General features: G+C 40.4%; 1 protein-coding gene across 1 annotated transcript in view; it reads right to left on the bottom strand.

Moving 5' to 3' along the window:
- Nucleotides 1–24,491, bottom strand: part of LOC138847789 (vomeronasal type-2 receptor 116-like) — a 47,994-nt gene extending 23,503 nt beyond the window's left edge. The window contains exons 1-4 of the mRNA XM_089316323.1: nucleotides 23,894–24,491; nucleotides 23,215–23,778; nucleotides 20,010–20,377; nucleotides 18,669–18,884 (exon numbers count right to left, since the gene is read on the bottom strand). Of these exons, the coding sequence (XP_089172449.1) occupies nucleotides 18,669–18,884; nucleotides 20,010–20,377; nucleotides 23,215–23,778; nucleotides 23,894–24,491 (1,746 nt within the window). The remainder of the gene's footprint in view (nucleotides 1–18,668; nucleotides 18,885–20,009; nucleotides 20,378–23,214; nucleotides 23,779–23,893) is intronic.
- Between the last annotated feature and the right edge of the window lie 448 nt (nucleotides 24,492–24,939).

The raw sequence follows: 24,939 nt of genomic DNA, 5'->3' as shown, positions 1-24,939 counted from the left end.
TAAATCTACGACCTGACACCATCAAGTTTTTAGAGAACATTGGAGAAACCCTTCAAGATATTGGCACAGGCAAAGAATTTCTGGAAAAGACCCGGGAGGCATAGGCAGTCAAAGCCAAAACTAACATTTGGGATTGCATCAAATTGAGAAGTTTCTGTACTGCAAAAGAAACAGTCAGGAAAGTGAAGAGACAACCGACAGAATGGAAAAAAACATTTGCAAACTATGCAACAGATAAAGGGTTAATAACCAGAATCTACAAAGAGATCAAGAGACTCCACAAAAACAAAACAAACAACCCACTTAAGAGATGGGCCAAGGACATCAATAGACATTTTTCAAAAGAGGAAATCCAAATGGTCAACAGGCAGATGAAAAAATGTTCAAGGTCACTAGCAATCAGGGAAATGCAAATCAAAACCACAATGAGGTTTCACCTCACCCCGGTTAGAATGGCTCACATACAGAAATCTACCAACAACTGATGCTGGTGAGTATGTGGGGAAAAAGGGACACTAACCCACTGTTGGTGGGAATGCAAACTGGTCAAGCCACTATGGAACTCAGTCTGGAGATTCCTCAGAAACCTGAATATAGCCCTACCGTTCGACCCAGCCATTCCACTCCTTGGGATTTATCCAAAGGAATTTAAATTGGCAAACAAAAAAGCGGTCTGCACCCTAATGTTTATTGCAGCACAATTCACAATAGCCAAGATCTGGAACCAACCTACATGCCCATCAATGGTAGACTGGATAAAGAAATTATGGGATATGTACTCTTTAGAATACTATACTGCAGTAAGAAACAATGAAATCCAGTCATTTGCAACAAAATGGAGGAATCTGGAACACATCATGCTGAGTGAAATAAGCCAGTCCCAAACGGACAAATACCATATGTTCTCCCTGATCGGTGACAACTGACTGTACACCAAAAAGGAAACCTGTCGAAGTGAAATGGACACTATGAGAAACGGTGAATGGATCAGCATAGCCCTGACTGTTAATGAACAACTTAATACATTATCCCTCTTAGTAGTTTTTTTTGTTGGTTCTACTTAATATGACTGGTTTAATTCTGTAATTAATACACAGTTATTCTTAAGTGTTGAAACTTAACTGAAACGTGATCCCTGTTAAACATAAGAGTGGGAATAAGAGAGGGAAGAGATGTATAATTTGGGACATGCTCAAGCTGACTTGCCCCAAATGGTAGAGTTAGAAACATACCAGGGGACTCCAATTTAATCCTATCAAGGTGGCATGTACCAATGCCATCTCACTAGTCCAAGTGATCAATTTCAGTTCACAATTGATCATAATGAAAGTTCTAAGAGTCAAAGGGAGTACATAAACAAGTCTAGTATCTGCTAACACTAACCGATAGAATAAATAAAGGGGAGAGTGATCCAACATGGGAAGTGAGATACTCAGCAGACTCATAGAATGGCAGATGTCCTAAATAGCACTCTGGCCTCAGAATCAGCCCTAAAGGCACTCGGATCTGGCTGAAAAGCCCATGAGAGTATTTCAGGCATGGAAAGCCAAGACACTCTGGCAAAAAGATCTCTGTGAGTGAGATCCCAGTGGAAAGAACAGGTCTTCAAAGAGGGAGGTGCCTTTCTCTGAAGGGAGGAGAGAACCTCCACTTTGACTATGACCGTGTCTAAACAAGATAAGAGTCGGAGAATTCAGGGGGCTTCCATAGCCTTGGAAACTCATGACTGCAGCATAGGGAGATTACTGATGCCATAAACAGGAGTGTCAATTTGTAAAGTCAACAACAGGAGTCACTGTGCACTTACTCCTCATGTAGGATCTCTGTCCTTAATGGGCTGTACACTGAGGCTTAATGCTATAACGAGTACTCAAACAATATATTTCACTTTGTGTTTCTATGGGGGTGCAAACGATTGAAATCTTTACTTAATGTACACTAAACTGATCTTCTGTAAAAAAAAAAAAAAAGAAAAGAAAAAAAGAAAGAAATTATCAATTCCCAACTTGACTCTCACTGGGATTAAACATGACAATAGGTCTGATCTGATTTCATCATCATTTAAAAAAAATCATCTATTATTTTTCACTTTATGTTTCTGTGTGGGAGCAAACTGTTGAAATCCTTACTTAAGGTATACTAAGCTGATCTTCTGTATGTTAAGATAATCGAAAATGAATCTTGATGTGAATGGAAGGGGAGAGGGAGTGGGAAAGGGGAGGGTTGTGGGTGGGAGGGACGGTATGGGGGGGGAAGCCATTGTAACCCATGAGTCGTACTTTGGAAATTTATATTCATTAAATAAAAGATAAAAATAAATAAATAAATAAATAAATAAATAGAATTAAATGACAAAAAATAAATAAATAAATAAATAAATAAAGGGGAGAGTGATCCAACATGGGAAGCGAGATACTCAGCAGACTCATAGAAAGGCAGATGTCCTAAATCGCATTCTGGCCTCAGAATCAGCCCTAAAGTCATTCCAATCTGGCTGAAAAGCCCATGAGAGTATTTCAGGCATGGAAAGCCAAGACACCTGGCAGAAAAAAAAAAAAAAGAATTGCAGCCACACAAATCACTTTTAAATGGCTGACAGGGACCCAGTGTTTTAGGGAAAATGAGAGTGACTATGAAAGAGACATTCTGAAAAAAAGTGAAAGCAGTCTGTATGCTCACCAGTCCAGTGAGATTATCCAACGTTGGATGCACATCACACAGGAGTTGCAATCTGAGTCACATTGGAGTTTCTCTCCAAGTAATAGCACCAAAATATTATGGGAAATGGTGGCACAAAAATTATTGTTACCTTGGTTCTTTGCCTCACATGGAAGAAGAATTTCCAAGTAGATGGCAAAGAAATTTAAAATATTTATTAGCATCAAGGACCTCCAGCCAGAGTGGCATGGAGGGGGGCTTCCAAGAGAGGAAAACTGCGAAAACCCACATTCATTTGGGTGAACTTCTCAGGTGCATAAAAGCTGAAAAATGGAGATTTTCTTTGTTCATAGGTATGATTTAAAGAGGAAGTACTCAGAGATTGGAGTAGCCATATTTGTGGTGCTTGAAGTAGAGAAGAGGAAATGGAAAAGGAGAAAGGGACTTTTCTGGATAACTGTGTCAGAAGAGTTGTGATCTACAAAGCTCTCAAACAATGGGAGATTATTAGGAAAATTAGAATATTCTAGTCTTCCACCATTTTCAAGCATTGTTGACAAAGTTCAGGGTTGAGATTGTATATTACGGCTGTCCTCTTATGTAGCATGTTATTTGTTTCCCCCCTTAGCTGACCTTTTGTTCTTTTGAACCTCTGTGACCATAGTCACTTTTCATTCTCTCTTGCAGATGGCACTGAAGAACACATCTCTGACCCTTGCACCTAGATGCTTCATTTCAGCGCAGCCCATGTGGGACTGGCCATTTCTGATCACCTGAAAGGTATTTGATTTATGTCAGGTTTGAGAGTTAGAGATAGACAGGATAGCATCTGTGAAGTGCTGTAGGATTGATCACAGTCACTGAGATGAGACATTAAGCAACAGCCTGGCCATATCAAATACTGATCAGGACATCATCAGCAACCGTGGTTATTCTTTTCTTTGACAACAAATTTCTGATAGTTGTAGCCAATGGAACACAGTGAGGTGGTCACAGATTGTGGTTTTGAATAGTTTTCTAAGTTTACTGATGATTAACACGCTTGATAAGGCCTTTTGCTCATTTATCTCTGTGGAATGTCTGTTCAATTGCTATACCCATTGTTGATGATATTATTGTTGTTCCTTCTGCTTTTTATAACTTTTACTTAATGAATATAAATTTCCAAAGTACAGCTTATGGATTACAATGGCTTCCCCCCCCCATAACGTCACTCCCACCCGCAACCCTCCCCTTTCCCACTCCCTCTCCCCTTCCATTCACATCAAGATTCATTTTCAATTCTCTTTATATACAGAAGATCAGTTTAGCATATATTAAGTAAAGATTTCAACAGTTTGCACCCACACAGAAACATAAAGTGAAAAATACTATTTGAGTACTACTTATAGCATTAAATCACAATGTATAGCACATTAAGGACAGAGATCCTACATGAGGAGTAAGTGCACAGTGACTCCAGTTGTTGACTTAACATATTGACACTCTTGTTTACGGCATCATATTTTTTTAAAACTTTTATTTAATGAATACAGATTTCCAAAATACAGCTTATGGATTACATTGGCTTCCCCCCTCCCCCAATGACTTCCCTCCTACCTGCAACCCTCCCCTTTCCCGCTCTCTATCCCCTTCCATTCATATCAAGACTCATTTTCAATTTTCTATATATACAGAAGATCAGTTTAGTATACATTAAGTAAAGATTTCAACAGTTTGCACCCACATAGAAACACAAAGTGAAAAATACTGTTTGAGTATTCATTATAGCATTAGATCTCAATGTACAGCACATTAAGGACAGAGATCCTACATGAGGAGTAAGTGCGCAGTGACTCCTGTTGTTGACTTTACAAATTGACACTCCTTTTTATGCCATCAGTAATCTCCCTATACTGCAGTCATGAGTTGCCAAGGCTATGGAAGTCTTTTGAGTTCTCCGACTCTTATCTTATTTAGACAAGGTCATAGTCAAAGTGGAAGTTCTTTCCTCCCTTCAGAGAAAGGTACCTCCTTCTTTGAAGACCTGTTCTTTCCACTGGGATCTCACTCACAGAGATCTTTCATTTAGGTTTTTTATTTTGCCAGAGTATCTTGGCTTTCCATGTATGGCATCATATTTTTAAAATATAAGTTGTAATGAAACTGGTTAAGCCACTGTGGAAATCAGTCTGGAGATTCCTCAGAAACCTGAAGATAACCCTACCATACAACCCAGCCATACCACTCCTTGGAATTTACCCAAAGGAAATGAAATTGGCAAACAAAAAAGCTGTCTGCACCTTAATGTTTATTTCAGCTCAATTCACAATAGCTAAGACCTGGAACCAACACAAATGCCCATCAACAGTAGACTGGATAAAGAAAGTACTCTATAGAATACTATACAGCAGTCAAAAACAATGAAACCCGGTCATTTGCAACAAGATGGAGGAATTTGGAAAACATCATGCTGAGTGAACTAAGCCAGTCCCAAAGGGACAAACATCATATGTTCTCACTGATCGGTGACAAATAACTGAGCACCAAAGGGGAAACTTGTTGAAGTGAAATGGACACTATGAGAAACAGTGACTTAATCAGCTCTTGTCCTGACTGTTGATGTACAATGTAATACTTTATACCTTTTAGTATTTTTTGTTCTAGTACTATTGGTTGAACTCTGTAATTAACACACAATTATTCTTAGGTGTTTAAATTTTAACTGAAAAGTGATCCCTAATAGGAATTTGGAAAGCATTATGCTGAGTGAAATAAGCAAGTCCAAAAGGGACAAATATTATATGTTCTCCCTGATCAGTGACAACTAACTGAGCACCAAAAAGGAAACCTGTTAAAGTGAAATGAACACTACGAGAAACAGTGGCTTGATCAGCCCTTGCCCTCACTGTTGATGAACAACTTAATATTTTATCCCTCTTAGTATTTTGTTTGTTTGTTCTACTTAATACTTTTGGTTGAATACTGTAATCAATACACAGTTATTCTTAAGTGTTGAAACTTAACTGAAAAGCGATCACTGTTAAATATAGGAGTGGGAATAAGAGAGGGAAGAGATGTGCAATTTCAGACATGCTCAAGCTGACTTGCCCGAAATGGTAGAGTTAGAAACATACCAGGGGATTCCAATTCAATCCCATCAAGGTGGCATGTACCAATGCCATCTCACTAGTCCCAGTGATCAATTTCTGTTCACAATTGATCATAATGAAAGGACTAAGAGCCAAAGGGATCACATAAACAAGACTGGTGTCTGCAAATACTAGCTGATAGAATAAAAAGGGAGAGAACGATCCAACATGGTAAGTGGGTTACACAGCAGACGCATAGAATGGCAGACATTCTAAGCAGCACTCTGGGCTCAGAATCAGCCCTTAAGGCACGTGGATCTGGCTGAAAAGCCCATGAGAGTATTTCAGACATGGAAAGCCAAAACACTCTGGCAAAACAAAATAAAAAAGACCTAAATGAAAGATCTCCGCGAGTGAGATCCCAGTGGAAAGAACAGGTCATCAAAGAAGGAGGTGCCTTTCTCTGAAGGGAGGAGAGAACTTCCACTTTGACTATGACCTTGTCTAAATAAAATCAGAGTTGGTGAACTCAAAAGACTTCCATAGCCTTGGCAACTCATGAATGCAGCATAGGGAGATTACTGATGCCATAAACAGGAGTGTCAATTTGTTAAGTCAACAACAGGAGTCACTGTGCACTTACTCCTCATGTAGGATCTCTGTCTTTAATGTGCTGTACATTGTGATTTAATGCTATAAGTAGTACTCAAATAGTATTTTTCACTTTATGTTTCTGTGTGGGAGCAAACTTTGAAATCTTTACTTAATATATGCTAAACTGATCTTCTGTATGTAAAGAGAATTGAAAATGAATCTGGATGTGAATGGAAGGGGAGAGGGATTGGGAAAAGGGAGGGTTGCGGGTGGGAGGGAAGTTATGGGGAGGGGAAGCCATTGTAATCCATAAGCTGTACTTTGGAAATGTATATTCATTAAATAAAAGTTAAAAAAAGAGAGCTGAAGTGGTCTCTGCACAGATATAAAAAATACTAATATTAGAATGTGCTAATCATTTAGTGGTGATACATTGAAGAATACAGAAAAAATTCATAAATTTTCACATGGAAATATTATTAAATATATTGAGACATATTTGAGAAATCCAAATATCCTCATGGTTATAAAAATAATTCTCAATATATTTATTGTGATTAACAATTTTTAGATAACTTTTACCAAATTTTCATATAAGAAGGAAACTCTTTTCTCAACCCCTGTGGAGAATAGGAAAAATGGAAAAATTGTGTGTCTTCTACAGGAACATCTTGAGTTGATTGATCAATTACTGAAATTGTAAGACACTGCTGTTGAAATAAATTCACACATTTGAAATCTCAAACAGCATAAATCCAACAGTATTTTTAAATGGGTAACTTCATGCCCAAAGCATTGCATGTAATGTAATTCAGTTTATAGTCCCTGAAAAAATAGTAATAATGACTAGCATTCCTGAAGAAAAGCATTTAATTTAATCTAGGAGATCTAAGAATTGTAAACAAAGAACAAAACAGCTCAAAAATACCAAAAAGAAGGATCTTCTTTTAATCCTGAAGAGTATTGACAGAATGCTAAAATCATGGAAGTTATGGTTGAAGATTGGATAAAAAATTGAAGAAGCAATGCAACTTCTGCAGGAAATTACCCAGGAGGCTCTGCTCCATGCACATTATCAAAAAAGAAGGCATGCAACATACTAAAAGAGAAGATATACAAGTGGCATCATTTGCAACTGATATTTGGATGTTGTAATGAAATCAGCGAATCAGTAACTGAGTTAAGTAGTACTGGAGTACAAGATTAAACACACAGAACAGTTGTTTTGTTTATGAATTCTGGATAATGAAGATTCTTAAAAAAGGTTTATTTGTTTATTTCAAATCAGAGTTACACATACACTGGAGATGCAAAGAGAGTGGAAGAGTTCTTTCATCCAATAGTTCACTCCCCAATTGGCTGCAATGCCTAGGATCTACACTGATCTGAAGCCAGAAGCCAGGAGCTTCTTGCCAGTCTCCCACGTGGTTGCAGGGGCATCTTCTACTGCTTTCCCAGGCATAGCAGAGAGCTGGATAAGAAGTGGAGCACTGCCTTCTACTGTGTCCTGGGCTTCCTGGGCTCCTTGGCCATGGCCATCTTCACTGTGGCTTTCCTAGCCAGGAATCTGCCTGACACCTTCAATGAAGCCAAGTTCCTGATGTTCAGCATGCTGGTGTTCTGCAGTGTCTGGGTGACCTTCCTGCCTGTCTACCACAGCACCAAGGGGAAGGTCATGGTGGCTGTGGAGATCTTCTCCATCTTGGCCTCTGGTGCAGGGCTCCTGGGCTGCATCTTTGTCCCCAAGTGCTACATTATTCTCTTCAGACCTGAGAAGAATGCTTTGAGAGGGTTAAGGGATAGAATAGTTTCCAAGGAAACAGATGTTCTAAAGAGTAGCTCTTAAGGCTCTTGCAGTTTTCAATGGAGAGTAAGATTTATAAAACCGATTTTTGCATTCTGATGTTATAAAACAACTTGCACAATGTAACCTCCTCATGAACAATTTACACTTCTCTTACAATGTTGTTGTTCTGAAGAACCAATGCACAGAAAATAAAGGGAGAGTGGGAGAAACCTTCCATCTGGTGAGAGACTCTGAGGATATCTGCAGTGGTCCAGCGCTGTTTCATGCCAATGCAAGGAGCTTAACTCAGGTGTCCATGTCAGTGTCAGGGATGGAAAGAATAGGCCATCTTCCCCTGCTTTTTCTGGGTGAGTAACCTGGAGGTGATCTGCAAATAGAGAAACCAAGGGAGGAAATGGCACCCACATGGAATGTTGGGGATTCAGGTGATGGTTAAATCCACTGTACTCCCACACTGGCCCCAATAGTCCTCTTTTCAAAATAATACTGTGTACAAATTGCTTAGCCTGGGTTTTATGCTCACAAACACAAATCCATCTAAGATAAACGCTCTCCTTAAATTTTTCATTTCTGTATTTTAATTTTCAACTCATCAACCTTGTAATATTCATATTTTAATAAAAGAGTTACACATTTGTTGACTTTTTTCATTCATTTTTTAACTTTTATTTGATAAATATAAATTTCCAAAGTACAGCTTTTGGATTACAGTGGCTTCCCCCCCCATAACTTCCCTCCAACTCGCAACCCTCCCATCTCCCGCTCCCTCTCCCATCCCATTCACATCAAGATTCATTTTCAATTATCTTTATATACAGAAGATCAGTTTAGCATATATTAAGTAAAGATTTCAACAGTTTGTACCCACACAGAAACACAAAGTGTAAAGTATTGTTTGAGTACTAGTTATAGCATTAAATCACAATGTAAAGCACATTAAGGAAAGAGATCCTACATGAGGAGTAAGTGACTCCTGTTGTTGCCTTAACAAATTGGCACTCTTGTTTATGGCATCAGTAGTCACCCGAGGCTCTTGTCATGAGTTGCCAAGGCTATGGAAGCCTTTTGTGTTTGCCAACTCTGATCATATTTAGACAAGGTCATAGTCAATGTGGAAGTTCTCTCCTCCCTTCAGAAAAAGGTACCTCCTTTTGGATGGCTTGTTCTTTCCACTGGGATCTCACTCACAGAGATCTTTCATTTAGGTCAATTTTTAGCACAGTTTCTTGGCTTTCCATGTCTGAAATACTCTCATGAGCTTTTTAGGCAGATCTGAATGCCTTAAGGACTGATTCTGAGGCCAGAGTGCTGTTTAGGACATCATTAAGTCTATATTAATTTCAGCTTTATAATATAGTAGGAATATTTTCAGTGCAATCATTAGACATGTTAAATCATCTTAATGTGTATAATGCAATTTTCAGAAGCTCCTTAATTATGTATCATTTCATAAAGGTATAATCATTCTCCAAGCTTTCATTATACATAGAAGTGATTTTGCAAACTTCTTTTCCGTCTGTTCATTTCTCTTTATTATCAATATGGTTTTAGATTTTCTTTTGCTTGTTCCAGACATTAGAAAGTGATTTTTATATCTTGAGCAGAAAACAATTCAATAAAATTAACAATTTCAAAGTGCAGTAATGGCATTTGGGCCATTCACACCATTGTGCAACAATTATTTCTATATTTTAATCACTTAAAATCAAGTTCCTTATCCATTAATGGTCACTCTCAGTTCCTTCTCTTGCTGGTCACACAAGCACCAATCTGTTTCTGTTTCCATGGATTTAACGGTCCTGAGTGTTTATATAAATCAAATATTGGACTCATGGATTTAGGTGACCTTTCATTTTAAATGGCATTTTCACGGGTCATCTACATTATTGCAAGGGTCTACATTTTTCATGACAAACTGATAATTGTGTCTCCAGTTAACCATATACTGACTTGTGTGTTGTTTCCATCTTTGGCTGTTTGGAGACAAACACTGATGTACAAGAGATTTTTGATATTTTCTGATTTTTGTGTGTACTATTAGGTGTGGAATGTTTGGGTCATAAGTGAATTTTATGTTGAATTAGTTAAGGAGGTGACAACTGTCTTACATACATTATGTGTTGTAGCTTTCTCACTATCATGGTTTTAAGGTTCCAAGTTACCTATGGCATCTCCATCATTGAAAAATTTCATAATTTATTGTAGCCCTGGAGTGGATGTGATATGGAGTCTCCTTCTGGTGTGGAATGTTTTCTCCATACTTCTTGCTGATTAGGATCCTTTGTAATGCCCTTAGTCATATATTTACCTGTACAGAAACTTTCATCATATCCTATTCCCGTTTTTCATGAATTATTTATATTTTGTTGTTAAATCTGCTTTTTAAAACATATATTTTATTGTTTGTAAGTTGCTCAATGTGTTTATATTTCCAATTTTAGTTGAGGTATACAAGTCTCATAAATTTCATATATACAGATTTAGGAAGATAGTGATACTCCCCTCCTAACCCTCCCTCCTGTCCACACTGTCAGGCATTTCCATCCTCCCTCTCCTATTCCCATGCTTAATTTTTTAAAGAACTCTTTTCTAGTTTACTTTATGCTCATGAGATTAACCCTACCGTATGTAAAGTGTTCGACAAACTGTAGGAAGAAACCAACACTATTCCTCAGAAATAGAGACAAAGACTATAAACAAACATGGATTCTCAAAGTGTCAATTTCACTCCAATACATTGCATTGTAAGCATTTGTGTTAGGTAAGGGGACACATATGTACATGTCTTTTCTGATACTGGCTTATTTCTTTAAGTATCATGGTTTCTAGTTGCATCAATGTTGTTGCTAAAGAAAGGATTTCTTGTTTTTAAACCTCTGCTTAATATTCTTAGAGTGTATATACCATGGTTTCTTTATCCAGTCATCAGTAGATGGATGCCTGGGTTGATTCCATATCCTAGCTATTTTGAATTGAGCTTCAATGGACATGAAAAAGGTGACCCTTTTTCATGCTGACTTCATTTTTTGGGTAAATTCCTAGGAGTCAGTTGACTGGGTCTTATGGCAGATCTACTTGCAGCTCTTGGAGATTTCTATACTGTCTTCCACAGTGCTGCATCAGTTTACATTCTCAGCATCTGTGGATTAGGGTACCTTCTTCCCCAAATCCTCTCCAACATAGGTTGTTTGCAGATTTCTGTATGAGAGCCATTCTGACAGATGAGGTGGACCTGATTATGGTTTCATTTCCCTGATGGCTAGTGGTCCTGAGCATTTTTTCAAGTGTCTTTGGCCACTTCAGTTTCTTTTTAATAAATGCATGTCAAAGTCCTTTCCCATTAATTAACTGGATGTTTGGATTTTTGTTGTTGAGTTCCTTTCACTCTTACAGGGAACTGGATCAGATGTGAAGCAGCCTGGACTAGATCCATTGATTTATGGGTTGCCAGCACTCAAGGTGGAAACTTAACATACTACACCACAACACAGCTCCAGTTTCCATTATTATTTTTTTTAAAGATTTATTTTATTTATTTGAAAGACAGAGTTACAGAGAGAGGTAGAGCCAGAGAGAGAGCTCTTCCATCCATTGGTTCACTCCCCAGATGGCTGCAATGGCTAGAGCTGTGCCAATCCAAATCCAGGAGCCAGGAGCTTCTCGCAGGTCTCCCACATGGCTGCAGGGGCCCTAGGACTTGAGCCATCTTCCACTGCTATCTCAGGCCACAGCAAAGAGCTGGAATGGAAGAGGAGCAGCCAGGGCTAGAACTGGTGCCCATATGGGATGCCGGCACTTCAGGCCACAGCTTTAATCTGATGTGCCACAGTGCTGGTCCCCAGTTTCTATTATTCTTAAAAGATAAGTGGAGAAGCACAAGATTAGGCTAATTTCAACCACTTTTTGAAAGCCATTTCCCCAATTGAAGCATCTTTTTTTAACTTGTATTTAATGAATATAAATTTCCAAAGTACAGCTTATGGATTACAATGTCTCCCACCCCCCCACATAACTTTCCTCCCACCCACAAATTGCCAATGTCCCCTGCCTGATTCTAGGTCTAGAACGTCCAGGGGTCCCTGAAGGAGTGGAATGTGTCAGCCTAGGGAGAAATGAGAGACACACTCACTGCAAGGCTGATGGCATGGCTCTTGTTCTCAAGCACCAGACTTCATTTTCATATCATGTCACATACTGATTCTTTCTTTTACAATAAAAAGTCTGATGTTCATTGACCTTGCATATTGTGCTGCCTCTAGATTCTATGTCTACATCTAGTTACAATTTCTTTGACTTTCTAGGGCATATTCAGAGCACGGGTTACAAACACAGACAGATGCGAGAAAATGGGCTGCCCACAGAAGCCCAGGCCTGAGTGCTTCAAGCTATGCAGAAATTAATTACAGAAGCTAGAGTATTACCTTCCTAATCTAATCTTTACTAGAATTCCAAATGTTCAAAGCAGGCCCTTTTTTAAAATGTATCCCCTCTTTTGCAGTTCTTTCTATAACACTTTAATTCTTTACTGTACTTACCTAAAGGTTCACTTAGACCTATTCCACAGTTTTGACATCCTAACCATTGTTGTATTTGTAGAACATATTGAATTAAAGCTTTAATAACATTTATCTTTATTTAGTGGGATGTATATACCGGGGAGCCTATTGCCTTTTAATTATTTTCCACAAACACACCAACTTTGCATAAAGCATTAACCCCTTCTCGTACACTAACTAATTCTGCTTGATTAAAATTCTACAAAGCAAAGGACATTTTGGGGATTATGAGACTAAGCATTATTCCCTAAAGTTAGGAATACAGTAATGATTAGCAGGAACACCAGGAAGCTCCAGCTTTCTCATGCAGAGTGTAATTTCAAACAAACTTAAAACTATCAAGAGGACCACAGCTGTCGTTCTCATGCCTTGCTGAGACAGACCTTCTGCTGTGACCTCTTTAGCCAGCTGAAGTTGCCTTGGCCTTGCGAGTCCCCATTGACTCCAATACAGTAGACAGTTCCTAACAGAATTATTTCTTTCTCCCCAAAGCCTCCAACAGAGTCTTCATCTCCTATAGCCTGAGAGGCATTTGGGTGGGAGATATCATAACTTTATGTGGTTGTCTCAGAACATAGGAATACTTGCTGAGTAACACTCAATTGTGTATGAGTAGCCATTAGCAGGTGTGCATCTTTTAATATACAAGTCAGTTGAGGTCTAAGATTGCTTGCATTTTAAAATTGTGTGCATGTGTGTATGTGTGTGTGTAAATGTATATTATCATTTTGATTACATTATGGAGATACAGAATAATCATTTCCTCCATGATATCAGTAGATGATAATCAATTCACATGTTTCCAGGTTCTTAAGTTATTTTACAGTTGTGATTAACACTTACTAGTACTGTGATATTTTAGTCTATGTATGCAACATATCCAGAGTACATTCATAGAAAATTGAAGGAACTTAGACGATTGAACTGTTTTAATTCAGATGCTTAATAAAGGCAATTGAACTGTCTTAATTCAGATGCTTAATAAAGGCAAAGTACCATTGGTGACTGGATGAAAAATCTCAAATTATTAGACTTTCTGTTTTACAACAGGTGAAATTTACAAAATATTTGAGCAGAATACTAGAACTGTCTTATATGTTTCCAACTTCTTTAGCTACCCTCCATTGATAACAACTCATGATAATAGGATAGTAGGATAAAATGAAGAATTGATGAGCCACTTGGGACACATCACTTTGCCTAAAGTTCCTAGTTTACCTTGGGGTTGCTTTTTTTTGTTGCATAATCCACAGGTTTTGACAGTGAAGTAATGATACGTATTCTCCATGATGGTATCCTACAGAGGAGTCCTGAAAGTCACTTGCACTCCAGAGACATAGTTATCTATAGGGTGTTCTCCTGCCCTTGGTAGTTGTAGTGGTGAGAATAGAGATGATTTCCAGCTGATTTCTCTGCTTTCAGGTGAAAATGGGGACTTGCTCACTTAGGTCCCAAGTCCTCATAAGGGCATAAATGGGAAATACCCATGGTTGTAGGTGTAAATCTTCATGGAATTAGTGTGGATATTAGAACATTGGGGAAAGGTGTCACATAGATACGTGGCCGTCAAGATACATTGAAGTTCGTGTATCAATTAGTAATCTCTGAATTGAAAGTGATGACTGGTTCCACAGTACTTGGGGAACGTGTATTTGTGGGTATCTGTGTGTACAGGATTGCTATGAGATCTTTGTGGGAAACAAGGAAAAGTCCGATGGCTGCCCTGGATACTGGGTGTGTGGGGCTACCCCTTCCTCTTTTGTCCTTTGGGGAGTCTGATGCTTGAAGGTTCTTGGCTAACTCCTGACTGAGATTGGCCCTTCCAGATTCTCACCCATTGCACACTGTGATGCAATCCACTTGCATCATCCCAAATGGCAAAGTTTTTGGATCAAATCTAACAGAAGTTCCTCTGTGGGATCTTGCTAACCATAAACTTTGATGACATCAAGGCACCTGGGTATGGAAAGGATGGGATAAAAATGTTCTCCATCTTGTATTTTTCACCTGGACATAAGACCTCAGCTGCAGAGCCCTAGGGAAGAAAAGCTTCCAAACTCCAGGGAAGGATAGGAGGCTTGACAGAAAGGAGTCAGAAGGAAAACCAGTAGAATATTCACTCCAGTCCAGCAGAAACTCACACAGATTTGCATACACACATGAAGAGAAACACAGTATGTGTATGTAGCTGCCTGACACTGAAGGTTCCAAAACAACTGAGTTATAGGGTTTTGCACAAATTTCTTTTTCTTTAACTTTTATTTAATGAATATAAATTTCCAAAGTACAGCTTATGGATTACAGTGGCTTCCCCCTCCATAACTTCCCTCCCACCCGCAACCCTCCCCTTTCACGCTCCCTCTCCCCTTCCATTCACATCAAGGTTCATTTTCAATTCTCTTTATATACAGAAGATCACTTTAGAATACATTAAGTAAAGATTACAAGAGTTTGCTCCCAAACAGAAACATAAAGTGAAAAATACTATTGAGTACTAGTTATAGCATTAAATCACAATGTATAGCACATTAAAGACAGAGATCCTACATGAGGAGTAAGTGACTCCTGTTGTTGACTTTACAAATTGACACTCTTGTTTATGACCTAAGTAATCACCCTAGGTTCTTGTCATGAGTTGCCAAGGCTATGGAAGCCTTTTGAGTTCACCGACTCTGATCATATTTAGACAAGGTCGTAGTCAGAGTGGAGGTTCTCTCCCCCCTTCAGAGAAAGTTAACTCCTTCTTTGATGACCCGTTCTTTCCACTGGAATCTCACTCGCGGAGATCTTTCATTTACTTTTTTTTTCCCCCAGAGTGTCTTGGCTTTCCATGCCTGAAATACTCTCATGGGCTCTTCAGCCAGATCCGCATGCCTTAAGGGCTGATTCTGAGGCCAGAGTGCTGTTTAGGACATCTGCCATTCTATGGTTCTGCTGTGTATGTCACTTCCCATGTTGAATCATTCTCTCCCTTTTTGATTCTATCAGCTAGTATTTGCAGACACTAGTCTTGTTTATGTGATCCCTTTGACTCTTAGTCCTATCATTATGATCAACTGTGAATAGAAATTGATCACTGGGACTAGTGAGATGGCATTGGTACATGCCACCTTGATGGGATTGAATTGGAATCCCCTGGTATGTTTCTAACTCTACCATTTGGGGCAAGTCAGCTTGAGTATGTCCCAAATTGCACATCTCTTCCCTCTCTTATTCACACTCTTATATTTAACAGCGATCACTTTTCAGTTAAGTTTCAACACTTAAGAAGACTTGTGTATTGATTACAGTATCCAACCAAAAGTATTAAGTAGAACAAACAAAATACTAAGAAGGATAACATATTAAGTTGTTCATCAACAGTAAGGGTAAGGGCTGTTCAAGCCACCACTTCTCATAGTGTTCATTTCACTTTAACAGGTTTTCTTTTTGGTGCTCAGTTAGTTTTCACCTATCAGGGAGAACATATTATATTTGTCCCTTTTGGACTTGCTTTCTTCACTCAGCATAATGTTTTCCAAATTCTTAGTAGGGATCACTTTTCAGTTAAAATTTAAACACCTAAGAATAATTGTGTGTTAATTACAGAGTTCAACCAATGGTACTAGGACAAAAAATTTACTAAAAGGTATAAAGTATTACATTGTACATCAACCATCAGGACAAGAGCTGATCAAGTCACTGTTTCTCATAGTGTCCTTTTCACTTCAACAAGTTTCGCCTTTGGTGCTCAGTTAGTTGTGGCCGATCAGGGAGAACATATGATATTTGTCCTTTGGGACTGGCTTAGTTAACTCAGCATGATGTTTTCCAGATTACTCCATCTTGTTGAAAATGACCGGGTTTCATTGTTTTTGAGGGCTGTATAGTATTCTATAGAGTACATGTCCCATAATTTCTTTATCCAGTCTACTGTTGATGGGCATTTGTGTTGGTTCCAGGTCTTAGCTATTGTGAATTGAGCTGCAATAAACATTAATGTGCAGACAGCTTGTTTGTTTGCCAATTTCATTTCCTTTGGTTAAATTCCAAGGAGTGGGATGGCTGGGTTGAATGGTAGGGTTATCTTCAGGTTTTGAGCAATCTCCAGACTGACTTCCATAGTGGCTTAACCAGTTTGCATTCCCACCAACAGTGGGTTAGTGTCCCTTTTTCCCCACATCCTCTCCAGCATCTGTTGTTGGTAGATTTCTGTATGTGAGCCATTCTAACTGGGGTGAGGTGAAACCTCACTGTGGTTTTGATTTGCATTTCCCTGATTGCTAGTGACCTTGAACAAATTTTCATGTGTCTGTTGGCCATTTGGATTTCCTCTTTTGAAAAATGTCTATTGAGGTCCTTGGCCCATCTCTTAAGTGGGTTGTTTGTTTTGATCTTGTGGAGTTTCTTGATTTCTTTGTAGATTCTGGTTATCAACCCTTTATCTGTTGCATAGTTTGCAAATATTTTTTCCCCATTCTGTTGGTTGCCTCTTCACTTTCCTGTTTCTTTTCAAGTACAGAAACTTCTCAATTTGATGCAATCCCAAATGTCGATTTTGGCATTGACTGCCTGTGGTTCTGGGGTATTTTCCAAGAAGTCTTTGCCGGTACCTATATCTTGCAGGGTTTTTCCAATGCTCTCTAATAATTTGATGGTGTCGGGTCATAGATTTAGATCTTTAATCCATGTTGGTTGAATTTTTGTGTATGGTGAAAGGTAGGGGTCTTGATTCATGATTCTGCACGTGGAAATCCAATTTTCCCAGAACCATTTATTGAATAGACTGTCCTTATTCCAGGGATTGGTTTTGGATCCTTGATCAAATATGAGTTGGCTGTAGATGTTTGGATTGATTTCTGGTGTTTCAATTCTGTTCCATTGGTCTATCCATCTGTTTCTGTACCAGTACCATGCTGTTTTGATTACAACTGCCCTGTAGTATGTCCTGAAGTCTGGTATTGTGATGCCTCCGGCTTTGTTTTTGTTGGACAATGCAGGCGTACACCTTCCGGATAGGTTAACGCCGGCGAGACCTCGGAGACACCAGACGCGTTTATCGGCTTTTCAGCTTCCACTTTATTTTTCAGCAGACTCGCGTTACATGTCGCGAATGCCCGCCGTCTTCGCCTCCTCCAACCCTCTTATATCTCCCGCCCACTGTCCACCTCTTTATATATGATTCATGGAAAACATGTTACCAACTCAGCAAGAGTAAGTGTGGGAAACATGCAATAACAGGATGCTTAAAGTCAAAACAGGATCTTGCAATTAGCAACGGGCATGGTGGAAAAAAACCAGCACTAAACTTCTTTTCGGGAGGGGCACAGCTGGCCAGGCTGTCCCATTCCCTGACATCTCCCCCTTATTTCTTTGCAAAATTGAGTGGTACTGTGCCTGTCTTAGGTGACCAAGAGCATCTATCAGGCTTACCCGTCATTGGCACATGAACATGAGGTGTGGAGGGAGCGTTCATGCCCTGTCTTAGGTTGCCTTGAAGACCTCTCAGAACTTACCCATCTTTGACTACCATTCCAGCAGATTCAGCCACACCTGAATCTGTCCATTTTGCATGGGGTACTGGTTATTGAATGCTAGCTGGCTTGTTTAACCACCATTTGTGTATTAACAGCCCTTGCAAGATCTGAACAATAATTGATCCTGTTGTAAGCACAATAAGAGCCAACCCTATAATAACGGCCCATTGTTTAATTGGATTCCAACTACCATTTAACATGCTACCCAAAAGACAGGACTGATTAGCAGCAAATGAAAAGTGGTTGTAGGGGTAGGTGGTAACACAAACTGCAGTAGATCGAATAACACAGGGTATGCCAACCAGGCCTAATCTTACAATAAATCTGTTCATTAACAGCTGAATAGCAGTATATCATCAAGTGCCTGGGCGGTAGATCTTGTGATGCTATCAAGTGTGGACAGTGTGGAGGTTTGGCTCACGGCCATGCCAATAGCGGCCTAACCAGCTGATAACGCCGCAATTACTGCAACGACGACCATGGTGACTCCAAAGTCTCTCCTGTGTCGAACAGCCATAGAGAAGTCCTTCTCAGACACCACAACTGGTACAGGAACCCAAATAGGAATCCACACAACCACCAGTGTTTCCGCTTCACTTAATTTTCCTTTAACACATGAGGAAATAACTCCTGTAGTGCAAGTATTATTAGTAGCATTACAGCGATACCAAAAGAAGGGAGGCTGAAGAAAAACAGGGGATGATCGTTGGGTGACGAAAAGGCAAATCAAGACAGCTGGAGAATTGGGGGTGCCTGGGGAGTGCAAGAAGGAAGTGGATTGGTAGGAGGGTAAGGAGCAAATGGCCTGTGACACTCCTGGCACCTGAGAGGTAGCGACTCAGATCAAAAGGCTATAAGTTTCCCTGTAATATTGGCTCTGTAAGAACTACCTGGCTCATTCCAGTTGATAACATCTCCCATGGAATAAGTGGCCACATTAATACATGGCATAGGAAAGCCGGTATAATTATAACCACAAAGATCTGCACCAAACTTAGGCTTATGGAAGCATAGCGCTCCCGAAAGGTGGAAGGATAAGTTAACCTGGCCCTGATGGGAAGAATTGACAAGACTGTTGTAAGGCACTCCGAATCTTTCACCTATGGTAGAGTTATGCAAATACACAACTGGCAGAAGGTTAGAAGAGTTAGAAACAGGGAGAGGGAGAGGTAGGGCTCTCAAGAGACCCCAATACTCATCCAGTTTGGCCATCATCGGTGACAGTGGTATCATTATTAGTAGGAGTAGGATCATGATCATCTTGCCACTCTATTGTTCTTGTTCGTCTTTCTGGAGTCCAGATTGGATTTTTTTCTTCCTGTGGGAGAAAACAAACAGCGCCTCGTACCCTTCTTATTAATGGGTATGGGCCTTTCCATTTGTTATCTTGTGGGTCTTTCCACATAATCATTTTTCTAACGTGTGGCTGAGCTTCTGTCGGTTCATGGGGTTTATTACTATTGGGGGTCTGTTCCAAGATTACATGACGTTCTGCCGGGGTGAGACCATCAGCTTTTTTATTTAAAAAATTTATGGTAAGTAAGGCGAGGTTGAGAATGTCTTTAGGGGAACGGGATAGTGCCCCTATTCCCCCTTTTTGTTTTAATACAAAGTTTTTCAGATACAGATTAGTGCGTTCCACAACAGCTTGTCCAGTAGGGTTATATGGGATGCCGGTTAAATGAGAGATATGAAAAGTTGCTAAAAACTCAGCAAAAGCCTTAGAAGTATAAGCAGGTCCATTATCAGTTTTTATTATATTAGGAATTCCCCAAGAAGCAAAACATTGTAACATATGTTGCATTACATGGGAGGTGGACTCTTTGGTGGCGGCGGTAGCCATAACCACTGCTGAGTAAGTATCCACCATAACATGGACACAGGATAGCTTGCCAAAGGCAGGGATATGCGTTACATCCATTTGCCAAATGTGACATGGATAAAGGCCCCAGGGATTAGCTCCAGTGGGCATAGTAACAGGCTGATGAATAACACATTTTTCGCAATTTTGGACAATAGATTTAGCTTTACGAATAGGGATATTAAACCTCATACTTAAAGTCTTACTATTAACATGCCAAAGTTTGTGATATTCTGTTGCCTGTTCCATGGCAGTGCAAGCTAAAAGGAAGCGGGAATGTTGATCCGCAAGGGCGTTTCCCACGGTGAGAGGACCTGGCAGGGAGGTATGTGCTCTAATATGGATGATAAAAATGGAATCTGATCTCCTAAATAAAGCGTGCTGAACAAGCTCAAAATAAGGAAACACTGTAGAACTTTTGGATATTAACGAAGGGGAGCCTAGCCTCTTAACAACATTAACAACATATAAGCTATCAGAAATGATATTAAGAGGACCCTCAACCATATTTAATAACTTAGCCACTACATTTAGCTCTGCATGTTGAGGTGAGGGAGATACAGTAACTGCATGATGCACCTGACCTTGTAAAATAGCCACCCCGGTACCTCCTTTTGCTCCATCAGTAAAAGCTATGGGTGCTTTGGGAATGGGATTAGAATAAACTCTTTTAAAATAGTGTAAGGGTACCATGTCACAAAATCTAATAAAGGGATGATTGGGATAATGGTTATCTACACTTATGTCAAGGGTGATGGTGATGTGGGACCATTGCCAAGTTTCCTTAGCCCACTCCTGAATGACTACAGACTCTAATGGAAGAATGCAGGACTGTGGTCTTCTCCCTGCAATTTCTACCACTCGGTGGATGGCTTGTAAAACTAAATTTCCCATAGCCTCCGCATAGGAGGTAATAGATCTGGGCATATGGTTATGTGGGTATATAAACAACAATGGTCCTTCTTGCCAGAGTAAAGCATAAGGATAATGACTTTGTATGAACACCAAAATACTTAGGGGCATAGTGGGGTCACACCGCTGCATAGCGGTGCTCTTAAGGTGCTGTTAAAAATTTTTTAATACTGCTTTTGCCTCCTTTGTAAGTTGTCTGGGTGAATTTAGGCATGCATCGCCTTCCAGAAGTCAGAAAAAAGGGTGCATTTCTTCAGTAGTCATTTTACAATAAGGCCAAATCCAGTTTAAATTTCCACACAATTTTTGTAAGTAATTTAAGGTTTTAACATGATGAGTGGAGATATTAAAATCAAGAGGCTTTACTGTGGTAGGGGTAATCCGTAGTCCTAAATATTGTACTGCAGGAACTCGTTGAATCTTTTCAGGGGATAAGATAAGATTATAATTGTTTAGGGATTGCTCTAATGCAAAGAAGGATTTATCTAATTCTTCCTGGTTAAGAGCAGCCAATAGAATATCATCCATGTAGTGTACTATTGTCATTTGTGGAAATAATTTTCTTACAGGTGCAATAGCCTTAGCAACATATATTTGACATAATGTGGGACTATTATTCATTCCTTGTGGCAATACCGTCCATTCAAAACGAGCATTGGGTCCTATATGATTTATAGAGGGAATTGTAAAGGCAAAACGTTGTCTATCTTCCTTGGCTAGGGGGGTAGAGAAAAAACAATCCTTTATATCAACTACTATTAGTTTCCATTCTCTAGGTAGCATGGTTAAAACGGGGAGGCCGGGTTGAGTGGCCCCCATAGGTTGCATTTGTTTATTTATAGCTCTTAAATCATGAAGTGGGTGATATTTACCTGATTTCTTTTTAATCACAAAGATAGGAGTATTCCAAGGGGAAGTAGATGGCTGAAGATGTCCTGCCCCTAATTGTTCCTCTACTAAGGTTTTTACAGCAGCCAATTTTTCTTCTGTAAGGGGCCACTGCGAAATCCACACTGGCTTAGAGGAGAGCCAAGTTATAGGGATTGGCTGCAGTGCAGTGGCCCCTCCTGGAAACCCAGTCCATGCCTGTCCTTTTCTCCTTTTGGACTAATGGGCGTTGTAATACCCTGTTCCCTAGCTCCCAGGCCTCCACCTTTATATCCCATTCGTGTCATGATGTTCCACACAGCCTGTGATCCTTGTTGTTTTCCCTTTTCATTAGTCAAGGTAAGTCTTAGTTCCTGTAGGACGTCTCGTCCCCACAGGGTAACTGGCAGCTTACAGATATATGGTTGGAACTGTCCAGAATGGCCTTCATTGTCGGTCCAAGTGAGGATGCTGGCACTCCTAGGTGGAGCATTGGTAGTACCCAACCCTACCAGTGTATTCTCTGACTCTTGTGTTGGCCAGGAGGGAGGCCAGTCATCTGCGGCTATAATACTTACATCAGCCCCAGTATCTAACAAGCCTTGTATTGTTTTTCCCTGAATGACAAGAGGCCAAAGTGGTCTGTTTTCCAATGATAAGGAGAGTGCTGCAAAATTACTTCCTTGTTTAGCTCTCTGATCTCTAATTTTTTTCCCAGCATAGTAGTTGTGCTAGGGGTCTGTCATTATCTATGATAGCTGCACCTAAGGTGGCTGGAATGATAACTTTAGGTTTGCATGTGGGGAAAGTTACTATTGCTGCCTGAATTTGGAGTCCACGCTGAAAATTGGTGGCTCGTCCAATCACTAGTCCGAAGCCAGTATTGGGAAGAGAATTTTTAGTAGGGACTACATCAATGATTTGAGGACCCATAGCTGGAGTTAATATTTGAGACTCCGTTGGCCGCAATTCGAAACAGCTTACTGTTCCTGATCCCCCTTTTTTGATTGCTGGCGCACTCAATTTTGCTTCGGGCCCCAGTGTGCTGGGGCCCCTCTCCCGTTTTTTGACTCTTGGGGAATGGGGTTTCCTGCTCTATCAGTCTTAGAATAACAATCACTGGCCCAATGATTACCTTTCCCACATTTAGGGCATAATCCTGGCTGTCGTTTGTTGGGTTTATGTTGTCTACATTCCTTTTTTACATGTCCGGGTTGGCCGCAAGTGAAACATTTGCGGTCACTCGCTCTATTGGCCTTAGCCATTGCCATAGCAGCATGAGCCCCAGAGGCAACATCATCCATGACATCTCTGCAAATTTTCATAAAGGTAGGGATGTCCTTATGTTGCCAAGGCCTTAGCACAGAGCGACATGTTTTATTAGCATTTTCATATGCCAGTCGTCTCAGCAAGGGTGCGGCCTCTTCAGGAGACTCAAGCACATTGCCTGCAGCTTCATAAAGGCGGTTAATAAAATCTGCATAAGGCTCTGTTGGTCCTTGTATTATCTTAGTCAGACTGTGTTTAACTTCCCCTTTTTTTGGCACTACCTTCCAGGCCCTCAAGGCTATATCTCTTATTTGTTGTAATACCTCCCGGGGACACCGAGCTTGCACCGGTTCTGCATGGAATGCTCCCTCTCTGTTTAACATGTCCTCATTCCAGGCAGGTTGCCCATCAGCTCGGTTTTGCGCCGCCTGAGTACGAGCTAGTTCCCTATAAGCGGCTGACCATAAGAGATAATCTCCCCCTGAAAGGACTGCCTTGCAGACATTTCTCCAATCTTCAGGAACTAGGCCCTGAGTGTCTAAGGTTCCTAGGATAGCTTTGGTGAAGTTAGCATGTGGCCCGTAGAGAGTCACTGCCTTTTGCCACTCTTTTAATGATGTGAAGTCGACCGGAGTCCACCCGCGATTTCCTTGGCGGTCTTCAGTCACTGGAAAGATCTGATGGGGGTTAGAGAACTCTGCCTAATTTGGTTTCAGGCGCCGTGGTGGGTGGGGAGTTGAATCCCCAGTATTTATAAAAAAAAGCGGCTTCATCGTCATTACGAGCACTTTCGTTTTCAAGTATTTGCCTTCTAGTCTGTTTCTCCGGCCCAGACTCTAAAACTATGGGCCTCATCTCTCTGGAAGCATTGCCGGCAAAACAGCAACAGCGCATAGGATGATGGGGTGGTTCATAAGGAGGAGCGGAGGGCATTAAGGGCAACTCCGGGTATAGTGGAAGCGATCCCAGCATCTGCGGATGTTTCGCTTTTGGTCGGGCTCCTCCGCTTGCTTCCATACTTTGTTCCTCTATATTATCTCCTTTTTCGCTACTATCATGGGAGTGTTCGCTGAGCTCCTCCAGTAGTTCGGAGCCTTCATCTAAGAGTTCCCCAATCTGGTCATCCTCCGACCGTAAAGCAGTATCTATCAGATACCACAAGTGGATCACTCCCTCCTTGACTCCAGCGTTTCGCAATTCACATCCCACCCGTCTCCACTGAACCTGTGATAAATCTCCTTCTTCAACAAACCAAGGACAAGTTTCATATAGTATCCTCGTAAAATTGCACACAGCTACACTCTTTACGGGCATCCCCGTTGCCTTTAAAAGGCGGCTAATCAATAGGTGCATTTTCGTGGTGGACTGTGTGTTCCCCATTGTACCGCAGTATTCCTAGGCTTTTTCCCCTAGACTCCCGTCTATAGACGTTTTTTTTTTTTTTTTTTTTCTTACCTTCTTTCCGCGTTACAGCGATCTGAGTCATGGCACCAGTTGCAGGCGTACACCTTCCGGATAGGTTAACGCTGGCGAGACCTCGGAGACACCAGACGCGTTTATCGGCTTTTCAGCTTCCACTTTATTTTTCAGCAGAATCACGTTACATGTCGCGAACGCCCACCATCTTCGCCTCCTCCTACCCTCTTATATATCCCGCCCACCGTCCACCTGTTTATATATGATTCACGGAAAACATGTTACCAACTCAGCAAGAGTAAGTGTGGGAAACATGCAATAACAGGATGCTTAAAGTCAAAACAGGATCTTGCAATTAGCAACGGGCAGGGTGGAAAAACACCAGCACTAAACTTCTTGTGCTTGTACATGT

Source organism: Oryctolagus cuniculus, chromosome 16, assembly GCF_051225735.1.
Source record: "Oryctolagus cuniculus isolate XC-2025 breed Fujian yellow rabbit chromosome 16, ASM5122573v1, whole genome shotgun sequence".
Taxonomy (NCBI): domain Eukaryota; kingdom Metazoa; phylum Chordata; class Mammalia; order Lagomorpha; family Leporidae; genus Oryctolagus; species Oryctolagus cuniculus.
This window is presented reverse-complemented; position numbering and strand designations above follow the sequence as displayed.